The sequence below is a fragment of the Notechis scutatus genome, chromosome 1 (genome assembly GCF_049901735.1).
Source record: "Notechis scutatus isolate UNSWTSFEM ecotype Mainland chromosome 1, rNotScu1.2, whole genome shotgun sequence".
Taxonomy (NCBI): domain Eukaryota; kingdom Metazoa; phylum Chordata; class Lepidosauria; order Squamata; family Elapidae; genus Notechis; species Notechis scutatus.
In genome coordinates, this window is record NC_142009.1 from 63,089,044 (window position 1) to 63,110,700 (window position 21,657).

Consider the following 21,657-nt stretch of genomic DNA (forward strand, 5'->3'; position numbering starts at 1 on the left):
AGCAATCCATTGATGCAATAAGCCACAGAAAATGTTATCGCTTCAGCACCCTAACTGCCACAAAGCAGGCCTTAATAGCAGCTCTCACCTGTGTTCAGTCAAGTTCATCCCTCACTGACTTCCAGCAGCACTGTAGACATCTCTTCTCAGTTTCAGCTCTTCTGTAAATCACGGAAAGTGCCAGGATCCACAGAGAGGGAAGGGAGAGATCACTTGAGGGCAATCTGATCCAGGGCCTCAGCCACCCTCTTGTTCCAAGCGATGACTAAAAGCCTTCGCCAGACCATGCAGCAGACTATCAGGAACAACCCCAAGTTGCCTCTTGCAGGTCCATCAACCCTTGTAGATCCATCAATCCTTGCAGGTCCATCAATCCTTGAGGGTGGACCAATTAATAATAAGTTATTAGATGCAGCACTTTGAAGGAATACCAGATACTCCCACTTTTTTCAGCCTCAACCTGTCAAGAAGAGGACAACACGTACGCTTTTACTAGTGACAGTACAGAAACTCCATCACCACCGAATCAATACTGACTTTTCTAAGGCAGTCATTTGTTGCTACGGAATTGATGGATGGTTTGCCCTATTAAAAACTATGACCTAAACAAGAGTAGATCTGAAGCAAAACTCCTTCTTTGTATATATACTTTAAAATAACCGTTGCAATCCCAGTTTGGTTTTAATGTAGAACCTAGTGAATTTCCCAAAAATAACTGGACTGAAATAATGCTCCTAGTTCTCATAATTTATTAAGCAGACAGCAGCCAAAAAAGGGGGGAGACCTCTGCAGCTGCTCTATATCCAATCCAACCTGAACCCCTTAAAATCCTACTCTTCAATGGCATTCTTAATCAAGCATGAAAAGAATCACAACTGCAGTGTCATGCCCCGGTTGGAGAAGACTCCAAGGGAGAGGAGGAACAGCTGACAGGGAAGGGAAGTGTGGCTCCAGAGGTTGTGGACGCAGCTGGGGAAGAACAGAGGCCAGCTGGGCAGTCAGAGGAAGACCCAGGCCCATCCCCTCTCCATTCTAGGGCACACAGGGAGGAGAGGATAAGGGAGAGACATGAATGGTGTGGTCTACGGGGGAGGAAAGGGCCTTGATCTTCTTCATGGGCTGCAGCTGTGAGAACTGGTTAAAAGGACGGATATGCATATGGGCCAGTGCTGGAAACAAAGCGTGGAAATATCTCTAGTCTGTCATTCCTCTCTGAGTTTGGCGTCCTTCCCAGTGTGTGTTCCGATATCTGTGGACGTGTTCAAGCCCTTATCTTGCCTGGTTCCCTTAATTGCTTCAGTGTGGTTTGTGTTGTTTTTACTCTTTATAATTTATAGGCATTTTTAGTTTAAACAGCATTTCCTCCTTTTCATAACTGCTTGTGGGGGAGTTTTTTTTATCTCCAGTCAAGGATATTTGGAGCTTTGAAGCAAAGTGAAGGAATAAAAGGGGCTTCACCTATTTTTGTGACTGTGTTTATTTTGTATCCCACCCTGGGTCATCACATGCAGGTTGTTTTCTGCCTCAGACTTGTTCACTCATTCATCTCCTATTCTAAGATTAATATAATGGTCCAAGTCAGAATCGTGGTTACTGATTTTTTTATGAATAGGAGAAGAGATTTATGGAAGGAACACTTCGATGCATGATATAGTACACATAAAGCCAGAAACATGGCACAGCATTATTCATTTAAACAGTGTATTTCAAAAAGTCAGTGTTTCATGAACCTGAATCCAAGAAGTGGTTTGGCAAATTGGTAAGACAAAACAGTTTCATGATTTGCACAAAGTTGTAAATCTAATATATATAAGAAACCTTTTAGTGAGTGAACTAATAGGCCTTATGTATTATTGTTACGTTCACTGAGAGGAGCAGACATAAAAGAAAGAGTGAAACAAAACAAATAGTAAAAGAGCAAACAAGACACTATCTTAAATACATCTTTTAATTTAGATATGCACTTTTAAGAATGTGAATAATACTATAAAGGGGGGGGGGATTCCTAGGAACATACAAGCAAGAAGGATGAATTGTTTAATACTTATTTCAACAGCTTGGCTTGGATCTTAAAAATCTTTCAAAACCAGTATTAGCTGGAACATCCATCGTCACAGCTAGTGGGCTATTTTTGCTCGATGCATTCTCAGAGTGATTTTTCTTAGGAACACAAGGGAGGAAAGAATGAAATTTCTTTCTAGCAATATTCACCCTCTCCAGCTGATGTTATCTGCATTAAAAATGCTTTTTTTACTAGGCAAGGATTCGTTAACCATCTCAGCTAACCTTTGCAATTAACATCTCAGTTAAACATTATTGGGATTTTCATGTTTGAACCTTTGTCTAGGAAATGAAAAGAATGCTATGGGGGCGGGGAGTCTATTAGAAATGAGGTCTAGACCAGGGGTCTCCAACCTTGGCAACTTTAAGCCTTGGTGGCTGGGGAATTCTGGGAGTTGAAATCCACCAAGGCTTAAAGTTGCCAAGGTTGGAGACCCCTGGTCTAGATTGATATGGAGCAAAAGAAAAAGAAGAAAGTTGATAAGGACCCTCAAGGTCAACTGTTATGCTTTCTGAGATGAGAACAGCTGTACTGGCAGGCACTTAGTGGAAGCCAGACTGAGGAAGGCAGATGTATAAGTAGTCCTTGGCTTACAATTGGCTGCCATGCAAAGTTATGGCAGACCCTAAAAATATGACTTAGGACCTGGCTCCAAACTGCCAATGGCCAGGTCTCCTTCTTAGTCTGGTGACCAAACTTAGAGTACACAGCAACATTTACGGCTGTTTGCAGCATCATATAGTTATGTGACCATGTTTTATGCCAGCTTTGCCAAAAAAAAACCACCTCTGGCATTTACTTCCAGTTTTTGGCAAAACTGTGCCCACAGCCAAACATTGGTTCAGTTAATGACTGCCGCAGTTGCTTAACAACCATTGCAAAAAAATCCATAAAATTGGGTCAAACACAGGACAATCTTCAGGACACACGACCATAATGAGCAGGCTCCATTACAGTCATATGTCAAGGACTATCTGTTAATGAGATCTAGGAAATAAAGAAAAACAGATTCCAATGCAAGGCAAAGCATGTAAGATTTGTTATAATGAAAAATTCTATGGAACAGAGAGAAAGAAGTATTTATAGAAGGTATTTGCTGGATAAAGAAAAAAAAAATCCCCAAGGTGCATTTTTAAAAACACCAATAAATGCATAATAGTGGTACTCAGTAATGTGTGTATTTACATATTAATGAGATGTTAATCAGAATAATGTTTCAATAGCTTTTCTGGTTATATGAAACCAATAATTTGATTCGCGTTCACTTTGCCAAAATATCCTTCCCTTTTTTTTCTTAAGCAATACCATTACTTTATTTTCATTTCAGACTACTTTGGCCCGTCTGTTATAACAGATGATTAAGTTCTGCCCAAGAACACAAGATGATTGTATTTTAGTGGCAGCTTGTCTTGTTTTGGATAGATTTCCCAGTATACCAGAGGTACTTACCTGTCTAGTTTAATTATAAGACCCATAATTTTGAGAGTTTCTAGGCTGCTAGAAATATAAGAAATCTGCAGAAAGATGTTGTGAATTTGCTTTTCTTTTAATAAATATTCGATTAAAATTCTGTGTTGCACTGGTCGCAGGGGAGAGATGCATGTAGTACATATTAAAGGCAAAGAGCCGAAAACACAAACATGAAGAGATTTTTTTCATTTTTTTAAAAAAAGAATTTTAATGCAAACCTGTTTCTTGTAAGGGCTGGCTTGCACATTGACAATGTTTGGAGTTCATTTTCAAGCCCAATCTCACATTGTTCTCTTATTGTTTATCCATTCACCTTGCCACACTGTTAATAAAATGTAATAGAACTGAAATGACTGTACTGTATAGCTGACCCATCAATGGTCATAACATTTCATCCATACTGATCCAGTTAATACTTGAATTCTATAAAGAATAATTTATATCTTGCATGCTGTTATTTTACTTCCATGTCCTACACAAAGTCTTAAATTCCTGGAATATTGTAATGATATCTGGAAATTACCTTTGAAGACAGGAGGAAGAGATGCAAACTAGTCAATGGTCAGACAAGCAATAGCTGAATCTGAAGGAGGAATGTGGATGTAGAACCTGCCTAGTTTCCTGGGAATAAGGGGGAAATGTACTTTCGGACTTGCAAGATTCCGTTAATGTAACCTTATAATACATAAAGATAGAACAAGTACTCCTGGATATGTCTTTTGTATAGACTACCATGCAAGACTAACAGATATTGACGTTTATCATTTTATACCAATGCATCAACCAAATATGCGAATTTTTATTTATTTATGAAATTTATTTGTTGCCCTTTCATATCAAATGACACTGGCTGGCTAACAACAAAAGCATTAACTTATTTAAAAAAACATTAAAATCATCAATTATAGAAACACCCCTTTCCTAAGAGGTCTGTAGGGGGCGTGCATAAGCGCACCAACATGCCTACCATCCCTCTCCTATTGTTTCTTCTTTTATTTATTTTTCTTATATGCATCCATGTATTCATAACTATGTTTTTACTTATACCTATTATCTTGTAAGCAATTAACAAAAATAAATAAATAAATAAAATAAAATAAAATAAAATAAAGTTACCATCTAAAACAGAGGTGTCAAACTCAAGTGGGCAGATCCAACCCACAGGGTGCTTAGATCTGGCATGTGGGGCCACCCTAGAAATAGTGAAGGACTGGCCTATGGTGCCTCTGCCAGTGAAAACAGAGGGTTGAAGGAGGCTGTCAAAGCCAAAAACAGAGTTTGTGCAATCCTCCTGAGCTCTGGAGAGGGTTGCAGTTTTCTCTGGCAGAGGGTTGCAGGAGGCCATTGCAACCGAAAATAGATCTCGGGAGCTCACACAGGCGCCCTCAACATGAGTAATGTTGAGCTAGCCATGCCCACCCTCGCCACGCCCACCTTGCCGCCCCCCAGGTCAAACACAACCCTGATGCGGTCCTCAATGAAATTGAGTTTTACACCCCTGATCTAAAACAACAGCCAATCAATCAGTCTTAGTTGTTTGTCAACTCATGAGTTAACAAATGGGGGTAACTGCCGGAATCCTGACGTTGTTTCCTTAACAATACACTCACATATTTGAAGCATATAATGCCAGTAAATGGAAGACTAGAAAAGATGCTTACACCAAAGGCTTAGAGATGTAGAAGATAACAGATAAGGAGATTTTTTTAAAAATTGGAATGCCCATGAAAGAATTGTAAGTATAGTCCTTGACTTACGACCACAAATGAGTCCAACGTTTTTATTGCTATGTGAGATATTTGTTAAATAATTTTGCCCCATTTTACAACCTTTCTCGCCACAGTTAAGTGAATCACCGTTGTTGTTAAGTTAGTAACACCGTTGGAAAGTGAATCTGAGTAGGTTCCAAAAGGTGATCACATGATCTCAGGACACCACAACTGTCAGAAATATGAGTCAGTTGCCAAATATCTGAATTTTCATCATGTAACCATGGGGGTGCTGCTGGCCATCTCGCTGGTCACTTTGCGCCGGTTGCCACGTGCTGGATGGTCTCTCGTCTTTTTTCAATGCTGTTGTAGCTGTCAGTACATGAGCTGTCAGTAAATGAACTGTTGTAAATCAAGGACTACCTGTAATTTCCAAAGACAGATCAAGACAGCAATTCACCACACTATAGTTAACCAAGAACTAAACCTCACATGGATGACCCTAAATCCTAAGGGTATTTGGGCAGTTTGTCTGGCTAGGAAATGTGTCTTTCAGATGCTGTCCAGATTTTTGGCTTTAAATGGATAATGGAATGTGGTTGTTATCGTTTTTGGTCTTATTAGGGGGTAACAATTCTTAAACAATGTCATTTATCTCTAGTACATCTGCTTCAGACATTATTTCATTTAATTGCATCTTCTGGTTATATTGCCCCATTTTTTACAACATTCCTTCCTTGTTTTAATAATGCATTATTTGGGAGCAACACGAAGGAATATGTTCCTGACGATCCAACCACATTTGAAAAATTCTTTTGCAGGCTATATAAAACTTATATGTATCCTAATGATTACCCCGTATTCCACAATTTTAGGACAGCCGACCACAACACTTCATAATTATAGCTTGGCAAAAGAGCACCCCACGACTTTTAAAAGCGTTCCAATTTTAAGAGCCACGAACGGGACTATCGGGAGGAGACGCCAGCTAAATAACAAAACCGATAACAAAAATGCATGCCCACACCCCGACGGATTTTGTAATGATTTTATTTTCAAGCGACTTAAATGCAAAAAAAAAAAAAAAGGCTACAGAACATCAACAATCGCCTAATACAGCCCGCAGCGTTGCAATGGCCGTTCCTGATGCTTCTGTGGGGACAGCCACGCCCCCCTCGAACACAGAGGGGCCCGGGCAAGAAGAGAGGGCAGCGTCGCCCGTGACAAAGATGGCTGCGGCGGCTGTCAAAGCCTAGGCTTCCCTCACCCGACGGGATCCTACGTCAGCACCTGGCGTCTGAAAAGATCCGGCGAAGAGAGGAGCCCTGTCGTTCAGATGAGCCAACACGGACCTCGCGGAGGGAGGAAAATGGTTGAGAAAGCAGAGGGTTTGAGCATAGCTCAGCAGGTGAGGAGAGCGGCCCGCTGCCTTGGCAACTAGATAGAAGACGACCCCGGGGATGCACGGAGCAAAGATGGAGGACCTGGCTGCGGCCTTATTAAAGGGTCAATGAGGGGAGGCGAATTGTGTACCCAAAGGCCTGAAGGGACAACAGAAGAGAGACCCTGTGAGAATTAGCTGCGGGGTATTGGCTGTATAGGCGTGTAAGCTGAGGAAGCCTGCCACGACTCCCCCCTGCCACATTACCAACCCTTTCTTGAGAGCTGAAATCAAATGTCATGACTCAAATCAAGTATTTGAATAATTGAATGAAAAGAAATATATATGTGTGTGATTTTTCTCTCTCTCTCTCCAGATTTTATCCTCCCCACTTTTTATAAAGAAAGAAAAGCCTGGAGTACAAAACTCTTGCCAGTGAATTTGACCCTTTGAATAACCCAGCTTGATATGTCACATTTCCAGCAGTAGTTCCAGGGCTCTCTTTTTTTTTTTTTAAAAAAAGGAAATAAACCTTTTCCTTTTCAAAAAGAGATTGGACAACCATTTGTCTGAAATGGTATAGGGTTTCCTGCCTAGGCAGGGGGTTGGACTAGAAGACCTCCAAGGTCCCTTCCAACTCTGTTATTCTGTTCTTCAAACTTGACAGCTTTAAGACTTGTGGACTTCAACTCCCAGAATCCCTCCTCCAGTCATGTTAGCTCAGGGATTCTGGGAGTTGAAGTCCACAAGTCTTAAACTTGCCAAGTTTGAAGACTCCTGTTATAGATGAGCAGATTGAAGAATAACAGCATTTTCAGAAACACACCCTTTGGGGAAGGGTGGATTAAAACAAAAAGACTGATACAACACTCCTCCTTCTGGGCTCAGCTAGGAAAATACACTTAACGCATTCACACTGCAACCCATGCCAAGGAAAGTAAGCCATTGGTTCACACAACATGCTGAGACTGTTCCTGGATTTCCTAAAACACACAGTCCCGTTTTAATTTATTCTAGCATAGCCGCATGTAATAAAATAGAATTAATATAGGTACGTGTCTAATAACTTCCAGTTTCATCTGCCATTTGAAATACTAATGGAGGAATTACCTTTGTTTTGAAATGGATAATTCCTTTTTAAATAACACATTCAAAACAGTTATAAAAAAATTGCAATACAATTAAAACAGTGTAAAGCCATAATATGAATGAAGAATAAAACAAGTCAGTAAAGATACTTGGAAGACAAAACATGGATTCCATTTATCTATCCCAACAGGAATAGGCAATTAATCAGTTTTATGGATTTAGGTTGCCTAACCGTGGCTTTTTGGCTCACTTTATCCCAATCAGGATAACTATTTGTCATGCTTGTAGTTGAACAACATTTAGAAGACCATTTAATTTCTACATATTGTGGTCATTATAAATTGAAGATTATAATTCAGTGCAGTGGCTTCGATGTAAACTTAATGGGGCTTATTTTTGTTTAAATACAACATTACAAAAGATATAACATTCTTACTAGTTTGTGACCTTCTGAAGTTTGTTTCCTGCGTTACTGTATTACTTTAATTGATGGTGTTAAAGTAGGAGAATAAAACACTTCTTTGGTAATAATTGTACAGTGTAGGAATTAGCAACAATTTTGGGTGAGAATCAAGAATTCCAGTTTAGTTCTGATAATGATGCAGCATTACTTATTGGACATACTGAACAACCCACTTTGGAAAAGCTGCAAGTGAATTCCTGTAAGCTAGAGATGATGAACCTGAAGAGGAACGTAATTGATATTTGCAATAGCATGGATATCAGAATGAACTATTTGGTTTCAGATTGTAGCAGGGGAGAGGTATCAATTTATTTTTTTATTTTTCTCATGCTAAGCCTTTCTGAAAATCATAAAAAAATAACTAGGTCCATTCTATCTGATCCCCAAGTTGTTTATTTCTATTCCATAAGGAACAGTATAGTCCATTTCACCATTTTGGGGTAATAAAATAAGAATTAAATATGTTAACCTATGGGAATTACCATGGCTTGTAAAATTATTTCATTAGTTCCATTTTTGTATAAATTTACATTTTATCCAGTTTTGAAAAATAAAGTTTAGGTTAGAACCCACGTATATATTGCTTTCTTCTTTATAATTATGAGTATGCAATTTTATTTTTTGTTTGATCTGGGAAGATTATTGGCTTAGAGAACTTTATATGGGGGCAGATAAGAGGAGAATTCATAAAAGCTTCCTGGGCATTCTTCCTCGGGTAGTTAGACCATTTGCTTTTATTTCCATATTTCCTTTGTATATTCAAATGTTAAATGTCAATGCATGTCTGAGACAAGGATGGAAATAAAACGTGGATTCCTATGCATTATTTGTTGTGTGGAGGTAGACTCAACATCAAAATCAACTCCCTTGTGACGAAACATGTGGAGCCCCTGTGCACACTGTTATTCTTTTTTCCTTGCTATGTTTGTTTCAATCACATTTCTTCCTCCAGTCTTGACTTAGAATTCAGGATATAAAAATGATTTTTAAACCAGAAGATTCTGCTTTTTCCACATTTCCAGCAACCATTCCCACTACTGACATTTACAGTTTCAAGAGTCAACTCACTGGCATTTCTACCCTGTGTTGTAAAATCTTCACCTGGCTGCTGCATTTCTTTTGAGCTTTTAAAAACTTGCTTCAGTGAGAGGCCGTGATATGTTGATTTAATCAAAAGAACTTGCTGATCTGAGCAGAGCTACCAAATGTTCACAAATGGGAAACCCTGAAATGAGAACGTAAGGTTTCAAGCTTCACTAATGAAAGTGACACAGCCTGTTTTGCAGTAGCTTTGGTTCTCAATAATACAGGCAAATGTTTTCCTTTGTTGCATAGAAATCTTGTTTAAATCATTGAACAAACTTTTTATTATTATTAACTCTTTCCATCCCCAGTATCCTGCTGATAACAATAGTATGAATTCTAATCCCTTTAGCACATAGTATCATTTGATGTCTACATCAGAGGGATTCTTCCGCTTTCAAGGGACTCCTACTCATTCTTTTTGCACATAGTGGTAAAAAGGATGTCTATATGAACAATTTATTAAACACATCATAAATATTGAGTGGAATCTGTATAAACAAAAAGCTTTTAAGAATCTGAACATGATTAATCAATTCCCAATGAACTATCAGAGTCATTCTTAGTTCATGCATCCAGAAAGTTATATCTCACAGTAATCCCAGAATCATCATTCCCTCTAATAGCAAGCTTGATAGCTTCATTGAATTAGAATGTTGGTTTGAAATATATATATATGTGTGTGTGTGTGTTTTCTGAGGTTTTCGCGGGTATTTGTATGTGGATCTTTGGTTATTCGGGTTTTCTCCCGCGTAAAATTGGAAGTATTTTATTATTATTAATATTATTTCCAATTTTACGCGGGAGAAACCCTTTATATATATATATATATATATATATATATATATATATATATATATATATATATATATATATATTCTTAAGTTTCGGTACTTACATGTATGGCCTTCAGCTTTGTTCGGTATTTTCACGTCATTATAGTTGTGTTTTTAAAGTTGCAACGTTTCAGCAGAATCTCATCTGCCATCATCAGGCTTCTGTATTGTGTCCGTCTGTGAGTCAGACTTTTACAGTGGTTTCAGATTTAAATTTGGGCAGCCTATTGCTGTGCCAGAATGTTTTCTTCATCCTGATTGGTTGGGAGTCTTGGTCTGTGTTTATTGGTCTCGGAGTTTGCTGTGTTCTGCTTGATTGGTGTCTCTAATATCTTCTGTCTGTTTTTGGCTCTTTTGTATCTTGATTGGCTGGCAGCATTGTGTTACTTTATTGGAGGTCTTTAGTGCAGCTTGGCCGGGTAAATGACGGCTATCATTAGTTAGGAAGCTGGGTTTCATCTGGGTGCCTGGTTGGGATGTGTTTGAGCTGGAGGTATCAGGGCGATCTGTTTGTGCCCAGGTGTTTGCCTGGCTTGTGGTGTGGAGATTTTTGTTTGTGAGTGCAGGCTTCCAAATGATTGACAGCCTGGTGGAATCATCTCTTCTGTTCATGCTTTCTGGTCTTTTTCAATCTCTATGGCTTCTCTGATGATTCTGTGGCTGGAATTTTCTATAGTGGCTAGGGTTTTGGTGCCATTGAAGTTGATGCTATGACCTGTGGCTTCCATGTGTTGGACTAGTGAGGAAGTGTGTTCCAGCTTTTTGACTGCATTTTTGTGTTCATCTAGGCGGGTGCTTATTCTTCTATTGGTCTGTCCAATGTATGTGGCCGGGCATGATGCACAGGGGACTTCGTATATGCCTTGGTTTTCCAGGTCAAACCCCAAAGACATATTCCAAAATTCTGCATATTCCAAAATTCCTCTTCTGAAATTTATCAGGGGTACCACATATCCCCATTAGATTGATTCCAGGAATGATGTGGCTACAACTCCTAGAATTCCTTTACATTGGAAGAGTTTCCGAAGGTATCATCTGCCATCATCCCTAACCTGGAAAACCAAGGCATATACGAAGTCCCCTGTGCATCATGCCCACATACATTGGACAGACCAATAGAAGAATAAGCACCCGCCTGGATGAACACAAAAATGCAGTCAAAAAGCTGGAACACACTTCCTCACTAGTCCAACACATGGAAGCCACAGGTCATAGCATCAACTTCAATGGCACCAAAACCCTAGCCACTATAGAAAATTCCAGCCACAGAATCATCAGAGAAGCCATAGAGATTGAAAAAGACCAGAAAGCATGAACAGAAGAGATGATTCCACCAGGCTGTCAATCATTTGGAAGCCTGCACTCACAAACAAAAAATCTCCACACCACAAGCCAGGCAAACACCTGGGCACAAACAGATCGCCCTGATACCTCCAGCTCAAACACATCCCAACCAGGCACCCAGATGAAACCCAGCTTCCTAACTAATGATAGCCGTCCATTTACCCGAAGCCAAGCTGCACTAAAGACCTCCAATAAAGTAACACAATGCTGCCAGCCAATCAAGATACAAAAGAGCCAAAAACAGACAGAAGATATTAGAGACACCAATCAAGCAGAACACAGCAAACTCCGAGACCAATAAACACAGACCAAGACTCCCAACCAATCAGGATGAAGAAAAACCATTCTGGCACAGCAATAGGCTGCCCCAAATTTAAATCTGAAACCACTGTAAAAGTCTGACTCACAGACGGACACAATACAGAAGCCTGATGATGGCAGATGAGATTCTGCTGAAACGTTGCTACAACTTTAAAAGCACAACTATAATGACGTGGGAAAATACCCGAACAAAGCTGAAGGCCATATATATATATATATATATAATCATTTTTAAACAGCAGCCTAACCAACAACCAATCTATTTCAATAATATTCTCAGTATGTTTGAACTGCAGCTTTCATCATTCCCAGATACCACTTTCATGGGTTAGGGATGATGGCAGATGATACCTTCGGAAACTCTTCCAATGTAAAGGAATTCTAGGAGTTGTAGCCACATCATTCCTGGAATCAATCTAATGGGGATATGTGGTACCCCTGATAAATTTCAGAAGAGGAATTTTGGAATATGCAGAAGCACAAATGAAACACCTTTCTACAACTCATTAAAAGAGCTGTATCTTTTTCATGAATTGTGGGGATGCAGTAATAATTTATTCACCCATAAATTATTCTTCAACTAATGTATTCATCAAGGTATCATTTGATGTCTACATCAGAGGGATTCTTCCGCTTTCAAGGGACTCCTACTCATTCTTTAATACCAGTGTATGTTTGCACTGACCAAAAAGAATACATTACTTTTTTGAGTAATGTCCAGTTGTAGACATCAGCTTTTATAAACCCAAACCACCATAAACTATATTAGCCCCACTGATGGGAATTTGTAGTGCAGTCAATGTGAAGGGTGACAGTTTGGCATCATTAATTCAAATTATGATGTTTAGACAAAATTTTAAGATTTTTTTGGGAAAGCTATGATCCCTATTTGCTTATTAACAATACTTTGGAGAAAGTTATTAGTAAATACAGTGAAATGTATTTTGATGAAAAGACAATGAAACAAAAATATAAGTAATACAATTGGAAGTGGGCTGACACTTAAACAACATATACAGTCAAGCACGAAGTGGCATTTGGAGGCTGTTACATGTTGGCAATATAGCATTTTGACTCAAAATATATGATTAATTTCAGATCTTATGGTGAGTAACGTTTAGCAGTTTTCTCCTATTTTTACTAGACCTACCTAGGGCTCTGCTGATTACAGAAGTATAGCACATATTTCTCAGCAGATGATTTCAATTAGAACACGTAAAGGGAAGTCCAAAAAAAGGTTTAAAATATACATAAAATTAAAAATCTGAATTTGTAGCAGGAACCCATTTTCTTCCCTGCTTTTACTTCTGGGTTTTTATTTGTTTTTTTGTTTTGGTACCCTTTTGCTTAATTTTAAATTGTTGCCTTCTTGGGGTAGTTATATCTTCTTTTGTACTGTTGAACAGTTAAATAATAGTTGACATTTTCAACTTTTGCTACAATTTCCCTATAAACATAAGAATATATGTTTATTTCAAACATTTATGCTGGTTTCTTTGGCTACATTGTAAGATACTATCTGTATGAATTAATACTTCACTGCAGTCATAAGATGAAGTAGATATTGAAGTAATGTTGTTCACATGACATGGATAAGAGAGGGTTAAATAAGCATCTCAAACTCCCCAATGGAATTAATCAACCATTAAAACCTGAGGGAATTAAATTTAACACCAAACATACATGTTGTTTGAAGTTAAATTACCTTCTGCCAGCAGGAGGACTGGACTAGATAGTCAACTCTATTGTATGAACTATTTACTAGAGGTTTGACTGCCCCTTCCAATGACCTCCTTGACTAGCAAAAGGCTGTGAACAGGAGGATCACCTATCTGTTTCAACAGAGCATGTAAGTTGCAATGTTCTACAAAGGCAAATTTCTCCCTTGTGAAACTGGATCAAAATCTTGTAAATTCTTGTATACTATTGGTTGTTTCAACTCTCCAATAGTTTAGAAGAGGGTAAACATATTAATTTATAAGTCATGTAATTGTGTGATTACCACCTTTGATATACATAGTCAAACTAACATCCATTGTGTCCTATGGAACTTCTGGCCTGTCATTGGTCCAATCTAAAATTGCTGTCCTTCAACAAGGAAATTATAAATCCCCAATTCTTTCCCAGTGTATTTTCCTTTAGAGTGTTAAACGTATGTGATTGTCATTACAGGATTTGCTATTTTAAGTTAGTTCAGTTCCCTGTAGTCCTAGCAAAAAGTAATACATCTGAATGAAATACATTAATGCTTTCCTTATACATGAATGACAGTATAGAGAACTAAATCTTGACTATCCTGAACAGATAACTTCTTTTCTATATGCTTAAATTTCACAACTATGAATTTCACAAGAAACACAGTTACGTTTTCAGTTAAAAAAAAATCTTCCTTTTTGAAGGAACTGGTTTAATAATACATTGTATAGCTGGTGTATTGGTGTATAAGTCACAAAGGTATATATTGGAGGGGATTTTTGTTTTGTTTTGTTTTTGGTGCAATCAAGTCGGCTTTGACTCCTGGTGACTGCCTGAACAAGTCCCTGCAGTTTTCTGGGTAAGATTTTGCACATGGTTTGCTGTTGGCTGTTTCCCAGGGCTATGACAGAATGACTGGTCCAAGATCACTCAGTTAGCTTTGTATCTAAAGTGCAACTAGAATTCACTGTCTCTCGGTTTCTAGCCTGATGTTTGAACCACTACACCAAACTGGTTCTCCTGTGTTAGAGAATAGAAATGTGTTTTTTTTTTCCTACTGGCTTTGGACAGATCCTTTTATTTATTTATTTAGCATATGGCACGTGTTAGCCAGGGATCACCGAGGTGGCTGCTTGTCTCTGTGAAAGGATTTTTTTGGGTGGTGTTATCTTTACCTGCGGGATGTCTGAATGCCAGTAGGCATTCGGGGGAGATGCCTTTCTTGTCCCTACATGGTTTATTCGCTCACGGGAATCAAACCGCCGAGCTGCCAACCTCAGTGGTGCGCAGGCCCAGCGTCTTACCACGTGAGCCACCATGGCCCCCTATCCTTTGTCTTGATTTTATATGAAAGTAAATTCTTGATATCAGCTTTGTCCATGTATCGTGATCATTTGTTTATTTAATGTATTAACATAACCCTATAACCAAATGAAAATAAGCATTCATAAAGGATATCAAAACAAATGGTTAAAACAGCACAGCATAACAGAAGTAAGAATAAAATCCCAATAGTAATTATACAATTACTTGATAGTGCCAACCCAGCATTGCAAAGGCTCTGCTTTGGCAGCTTTATGGTAAGCTATCAGATTTCATGCTAGTCTGACTTCCGTTGAAAGGATATTCCACACAGTTGGGACCAACAGAGAATATCATCATTTCTGACTCTCCACTCATAATTTGGGTATCCTCAGCATTCTAATCACAAATGGTTTTGCCTGAAAAGTAAGTCCTCATTTACTGATCATGATTGGGACTGGCAGTTCTATATATAACCCCAATAGTTATAAATGATCCTCTCCAGCTGTCCAAAAGACCATCCACTTAGCTTCAAAATAAATCCAAGTTTCACACTGCCCAGCGTATTTATAATCCACACAGATTCAGAGTTTCAGTCACAAGTTTTCTGTACCTTCCAAGTGTCAAATATAAACAGTTTGCTAGTGTTCATTGTATAAGTCAGCAACAAGTCTGGCTTATCAGTTCAGTTCCAGGCAAACACAAACAATTCACTTTTCCCAAGGAAATTCAAGGTTGTTTTCCTCCCGGCCTCAGATTCCACTAGTAGATGGCACCCTTACTCTGTGTCTCCACTGTCATAGTTTCACTTCAAGAATGTCACCCATTTTCAGAATGTCTAAGATTCACTTTTGAAAGTTTCCAATATTCAAAATAATAATAATAATCTTAAATGCACTCTAGAAATCAGGCAAAATGTCCACAATCAGCCCAGGATCTCAATCATTTTAAAATATATTTCTTAAAAGCACTCTCTTCTCATTCCTTCACATCTGTCAGCCACTTAGTCGCTGCCATTCTTGAGGAGTGATTAATGGCCACCTCTTCCCTTTTAGAGTCTCATTTAAAAGTAAAAGTTAATTTCTGGGGCAAATTCCTCAACAGAAGTTGGAAAGTTGAAAATATGTCACCCAGATCAACCACATTGTTATCCACTTATCTTCTTCCTTGCTCTTTCATTAGAGCTGACACATCCTCAGTCTGGCCAGTTTAATGGCCGTCTTTTTCCCCTGCCAGTTTGAGGGATTTTTCCAGATCGAACAAGGAGTTTGCTGACTTCTTGTGATCAATGGAATTTCCCCTCTATTTCCACTACCTCTCCAAGGTGGCTTGGGTCCAATTGAGTCCAATTACACCTCCTACCAGGGGAATTCAGCAGCTTAGCACAGAGCCTTGTGAAAGCACCCTGTTTCACCGTGAGGTCAGCTCCGCTCTTCTAGTTTTAATTATTTAATAAGTTGTTCACATGTCTCAGAAGCTGAAAAAGTTGCTGCTTCAAACAATGTTGTTAACAAATATAACTGTAAATTTGTCATTGGGTTACAGCTGGTGGATATTTGTCCCTTAGCATAGAGTAAAAAAGGGTAAGTGTTAAAATGGAAATTTGTTAAAATGGACAAATAAAATATTGTTACTATAGTATTAATATTGTGATGCATGTTATTGTAAACACCTTGATTATGATTGCCTAAAAATAATTGTACCCAGACAACACACTGTTCGATTTAAATGGAATTTTTATGTAATATATTAATAAAACAAAAAAGAAGCTGGAAATGCTGCTGCTCTAAACAATGTTGCTAACTGTAAATTTGTCATTGGGTTACACCTGGTGGATATTAGCATAGAGTAAAAAAATTCAACTTCATCCTCTACCAATTGATCCAAAGTCAGTATCCTTGCTTCCAGTCAATTTTTCCATATCAAAAAATTTCCCAATTTTTAAAGTTTTCCCCATAAAGTCAATTTAGCATGAGGAAAAAAGTGTTGAATCTTTTTTATTAGGCATTACATTCTATAGTTCTGATTAGGTTAAGAAAAGGGTTAACCGTTTTTTATATTGCAGAATTTTAATGGTGTAAGCTGCCCGGAGTCGCCATGGGTTGAGTGGCCATATAAATGTGTTTAATGTTAATAAATAAATTATTTGGTGACACTAATATTAAAATCTTTTTATCATTATCATAACGTAGGGTGCTAATTAGCACACTGAGTATGATCCTTGTCTACTTTTGGTACAGTTCTAATATAAGCCACGTTAAATGCCAGTGATAAAATTCCTTTATCAAATATCTCACTTAATTAACAAAGTTTTGAAAAAGCTTTTCTTAAAATCTTTTCATGGCCTTTGTGCAAGGAACAGTGCTTTTTATTAATTCATTAGAAAAGTTGTTTATTTTGGAATCTCAGAATGATTTGATCACATGTTCAAATGGTCATTCCTCAATTGTGATGTCCGATTCTTGGTCTTTTTACCAGAGATAGTATAAATTAATATCGGCATTAAGTGGACACTGTACGTCTCTTGGGGCTATGAATTCTTTCTCCTTTGCAGGTCCAGCTTATCTTTTGGGGCAATTGTTGCAAGATCACTCAAGGGAATCCAAATTTCAGAAGTGGTCATTGTATCTGAATACATGTCTAAATACGTATTTCAAAAAAAGTTCATGGCGTTGCTGCATTTATTCTAAAGGGAAAAAAGCTAATTGGGTAAGGAGGAGTAAGCAGTAAATAGGGTCCTCCATTCCCTTCAGAAGATTCTGGAGGGGGAAAAAAGGGGGTAAAATGAGAAGGGATTTGCTAATCAGAATATGTCCATGTCTCATGACTGAGCTTGGGAACTTCTGGAGTCGTGAGGGGTTCAGAAAAGCATGCAACTGAAGAAGACAGTAGCATTGCTAGGACCTTGAACTCAGAGAGAAGGACTGTGTGCCTGGGGGTCATTAGTCTGGTAGTCCACCGGAGCGTGCCAGTTTAAGAAAAAATTCTTCATCTTTTCTTTGGATCTCACACCTCCTCCAAAGTAGCTCTTACAGATGATGGGAATTAAGTACATATTAAATTAAATCCATATGAATTCTCATAATAGCCACAGAAATCACATACATCTGAGAACCACATCTGCCTTCAGAACTGGAAAATTTGTGGTAGCATGGTCAAATTTGTGCAGAAAGGGTCTTTAAAGATCTATTAGATATGATGACACTCAGTGCTGGTTGCTAAGCAGCAAGAACAGCAGGAGTAGTTCTTTCCCTTATGTTTGTGTGCTTTCCATAAGTACTTGATCATTTGAGCAAGAAGAAAGCTGGACTAGCTGAACCTTTGGTATTATCCTGAATAATTATTCTTTGTAGTCTATTTGCCTTTTGCAGCAAAAGCAAAGGCTAGTGGCACCTTGAAGATTTCTGCTCCTACCATTATTGTTGCTAAACAGCAGTACTTTACATAACAGCATATCAATTGATGTATTTTGTCGCCCGTTGTTAGATGTACAAGGAAAGAGGGTTATTTTTTTTTCCATAGCAGCCTGCTTTTCTTGGCATAAATTAATCCCCCACCTGTTTTTCTCTCCTGTCCCTTGCCTGAGGCTAACATTGCTTTCTTTCCCACAGCAGAGTGAGAATTGCTAATTAGCCCAGAATTAACCCATAAACTGATTAACCAGGGATCAGTAGAATTGATTTCCAAATATTACTTGTGGAAGGGATATGGGTTGTGGTAGGAAATGTCTGGCAGTTCTCCCAATTCCATGTATCTCATCAGGCTAATGGGTGAGGCTGACCAGGTGAACAATCACTCTCTCCCTTGACTTCTGGGTGCATAGGCGAAGCGCCTTACGAAAGGGGGAATTGGAAAGGAAGCTGGCATGAATTTGTCAGCCATTTTTATTATCTTCTCATCATGCCAAGGGCTCTTTCTATTCCTCCTGCAAAGGAAGGGACTAGTTTCTGGAGAGAGAACACATCCAGTTTTCAGACTATAGCGCAGAGCACAGAACTAAATAAAAAAAGAGAAAGAGCAAAACATTTGTCTGAATGTGTGCACTCTGCATGGCTAGATGGACAGTAGTTTGAAAGTCGATAGTCTTCTTGCTAGCAAAGACCATATTTTCTTGTACCCAGAATTACAAAAACAGTGGTTTACCTTGGGCTCCAAACCAATGAGAATCCCTAGAGCTCCTTTCCCTTTGGCGTGACTTCTGTTCTGAAACATTCTTTCCCTCTTCAAAAACCTTGATTGCCTATGCAGCCTGCTTCAGCTGTTCCTCTCCCTCTCTTGTCTTTCCACTTTACTGAAAAATAAATTAGCAGACTAATTAGATGACTATCTTAAGCAGCCAGCAGTTGCTTCCTGCCACAACTCCAGCTGAATACAAGATGATCACATCAGTTAAAAGTATCCACTTGAGACATAGAATTGCCCAAGTTAATTTGCCTGCTCCACCTGGGGCAAGTCCCTGGGCCTCTTCCAATGTCAGCTTTTTATTTTGAAGACATGGCTGCCTGAAGATGTAAAAAAGCAGTAAAGGTAATATCTTATTTCAGTGGGGGGGAAAGTCCAAGCAGTTGAACACAAAAAGTATATCAACAATCACAGGTTGGTCCGCCTGTATGTTATTTAATGAATATGTTATATTCCATACATATATATTGTAACATGTAACAACAATATCATGGGAGTTTTCTTATTAATTATTTCCTTGTAGGAAAATATGCACATATTATCAGCTTCAAGAAGCAGAAGTATTTATTTTGCTCCAAAAATTGTGGACTGAGAAGCTGAATGCACAAATTGTTCTGAGTGTTTTAATCCCCAAACATCTGGAGAGCAGAAGTGAAGAACTGGTGGAGATCCAGATGTGCATCCATATCAGCTATGCATTATTTTATGCTTTAATACTCTTACCCAGATTAAGACTTATCTGAAAGGATGGTTTTCTCTGTTTTCATAACTGTAGATATGCATTATGTAAAATAGTCCTTGGAATGCAAATATTCTTTTTGGCCCTGAGCTTTGATTTCCAAATTTGAGAGGATTTGTAGCACCTATAGGTAGTCCTTGACTTGCCACCATGTAGCAACTGCTCAAATTAACAACCTTGCCGAAGGAATGATTTACAACCAGTCCTTGCATTTATGACTGCCACAACTTCTCTATGATTATCTGATCAAAATTCAGGCACTTGGCAGCCAGCATGAATGTATCATAGTTGCAGTCACATGATCATTTGCAATCCAGCTTCTGACAAGCAAAGTCAATGGAAAAGCCAGATTTATTTAACTGTGCAATTCACTTAATAACCGTGACAAAAAAGGTGATAAAATTAGGTTCAATTCACTTAACAACCACCTTGCTTAACAAAGGAAATTCTGTTCTCTATTGTGGTTGTAAGTCAAGGACTACCTGTATGTAACTTTCCTGAAAAGATTACTGATCTTGTACCACTTTCTCTAAGTAATTATATCATTTATTATTTCCATAGTTAATGGCAATAGGAACTCGGCAGTCTCTACACAAGGTCGTTGGAACACTGGAACCCTTTTTCCCATCCTCTTATCCCTAGCAATTTAGCCTTTATTAGTTAGCTCATTACTAACTAATCACATATTACTAGTTCATTACTTAGAACTAGTAATGTGTGACCTTGCTTGATTTATATGCCCAATTTCTATATTTTTTGATTCACAATTTCCATAAATTTCTGATCAAATAGCTTATTATTCATGAAGAATTGGACTAAACAATTACTGGAGAGGCATCCAATGCTCAAACTTGAATTACCTGATAATTTAGTCAGAAGAAGAAATGTATTCGGTTGCTGGTATATAAAACTAAAGCTGGAGAACTGGACAGTTTAATGTTAACCCCAGCTTAATTCTATTTGAAATTTGTCCCAAATTTAATTTCAGTCAGTGACTCTTGGAATGTTTAATTTCAGGGGTTGAAATCATAACATTGATGCTGGATTGATCCCAATCTGACTTTGCAGTCATAGTGGAGTTCCACTAGAAAACCAATTGAACTTATTTAAACACTGCCAAGTCTTCCATTATGACCATTTGAGACCAGAATTTCTTGTTGCTAAGTGAAGTGGTTGTTAAATGAGCCATGCCCAATTTTATGACCTTTTTGCCATGGTTAAGCAGATCACTGCTGTTAAGTCAATCTTGTGATCGTTAAGCAAATCTGGCTACCCCGTTGCATTTGCTTGTCAGATCTGGGAAGGTCACAAATGACAATCACATGACTACAGGATGCTGCAACTGTCAAATACATGCTGGTTGCCAACCCCACAAACTTTGATCACATTATCATGGGGATGCTGTGATGGTCATAAGTGCGAGGAATGGTTGTACATCACTTTTTTGAGAGCTGTCGTAACTTCAAACAGTAATTAAACAAATGGTTGCAAGGACTACCTATAACCAGTATTTTTGTTTGTTTCTGTCACATTTCCCCATCTGTGAAAATCAGATGTTATATCTCTGGAATGTTTCACAGAATTTTTAATTTTAATAAAATTACCCCACACGAATGAATCAACTTAATAATAAACATGGGAAGTGCACTTTGACATAGAGGTGGTAGAACAGAAAGTTACGGGCTCACTCAATGTTCTCTGCCTTATTGGTAAGGATGATGGTTTCAATCCAGAGGCTTTGTCTGTTTTGCCCAGAAAATTTGAAGGTCACTCTCTGGTCAAGTGTTGCTGCTTAATAGAATGGACATCAGTGAAATAAACACCTTGTCATTCCTGCTTGTTGAATGTATTTTAGGTAGAGAGCCTAGAAGACAAGTTGACGCTTTGCAGGCAAGCCTTGGAAGAGGTGGATTTTAAGCTACGCAGAGAAGAACTAACATCTGCACGAAGGTACTACCTAGTAGAACTTGTCTTGGGTGTC

General features: G+C 38.4%; 1 protein-coding gene across 3 annotated transcripts in view; it reads left to right on the forward strand.

Moving 5' to 3' along the window:
* The first annotated feature begins 6,433 nt into the window (after positions 1-6,433).
* Positions 6,434-21,657, forward strand: part of CCDC167 (coiled-coil domain containing 167) — a 42,362-nt gene continuing 27,138 nt past the window's right edge. For 2 of the 3 annotated variants that reach the window (XM_087965609.1, XM_087965614.1), the window contains exons 1-2: positions 6,441-6,649; positions 21,532-21,626. In XM_087965609.1, the coding sequence (XP_087821735.1) occupies positions 6,578-6,649; positions 21,532-21,626 (167 nt within the window). In that variant the 5' untranslated portion in view covers positions 6,441-6,577. Of the gene's footprint in view, positions 6,650-21,531; positions 21,627-21,657 lie in introns of all 3 variants that reach the window. The other variant, XM_026681347.2, reaches the window with a different exon arrangement.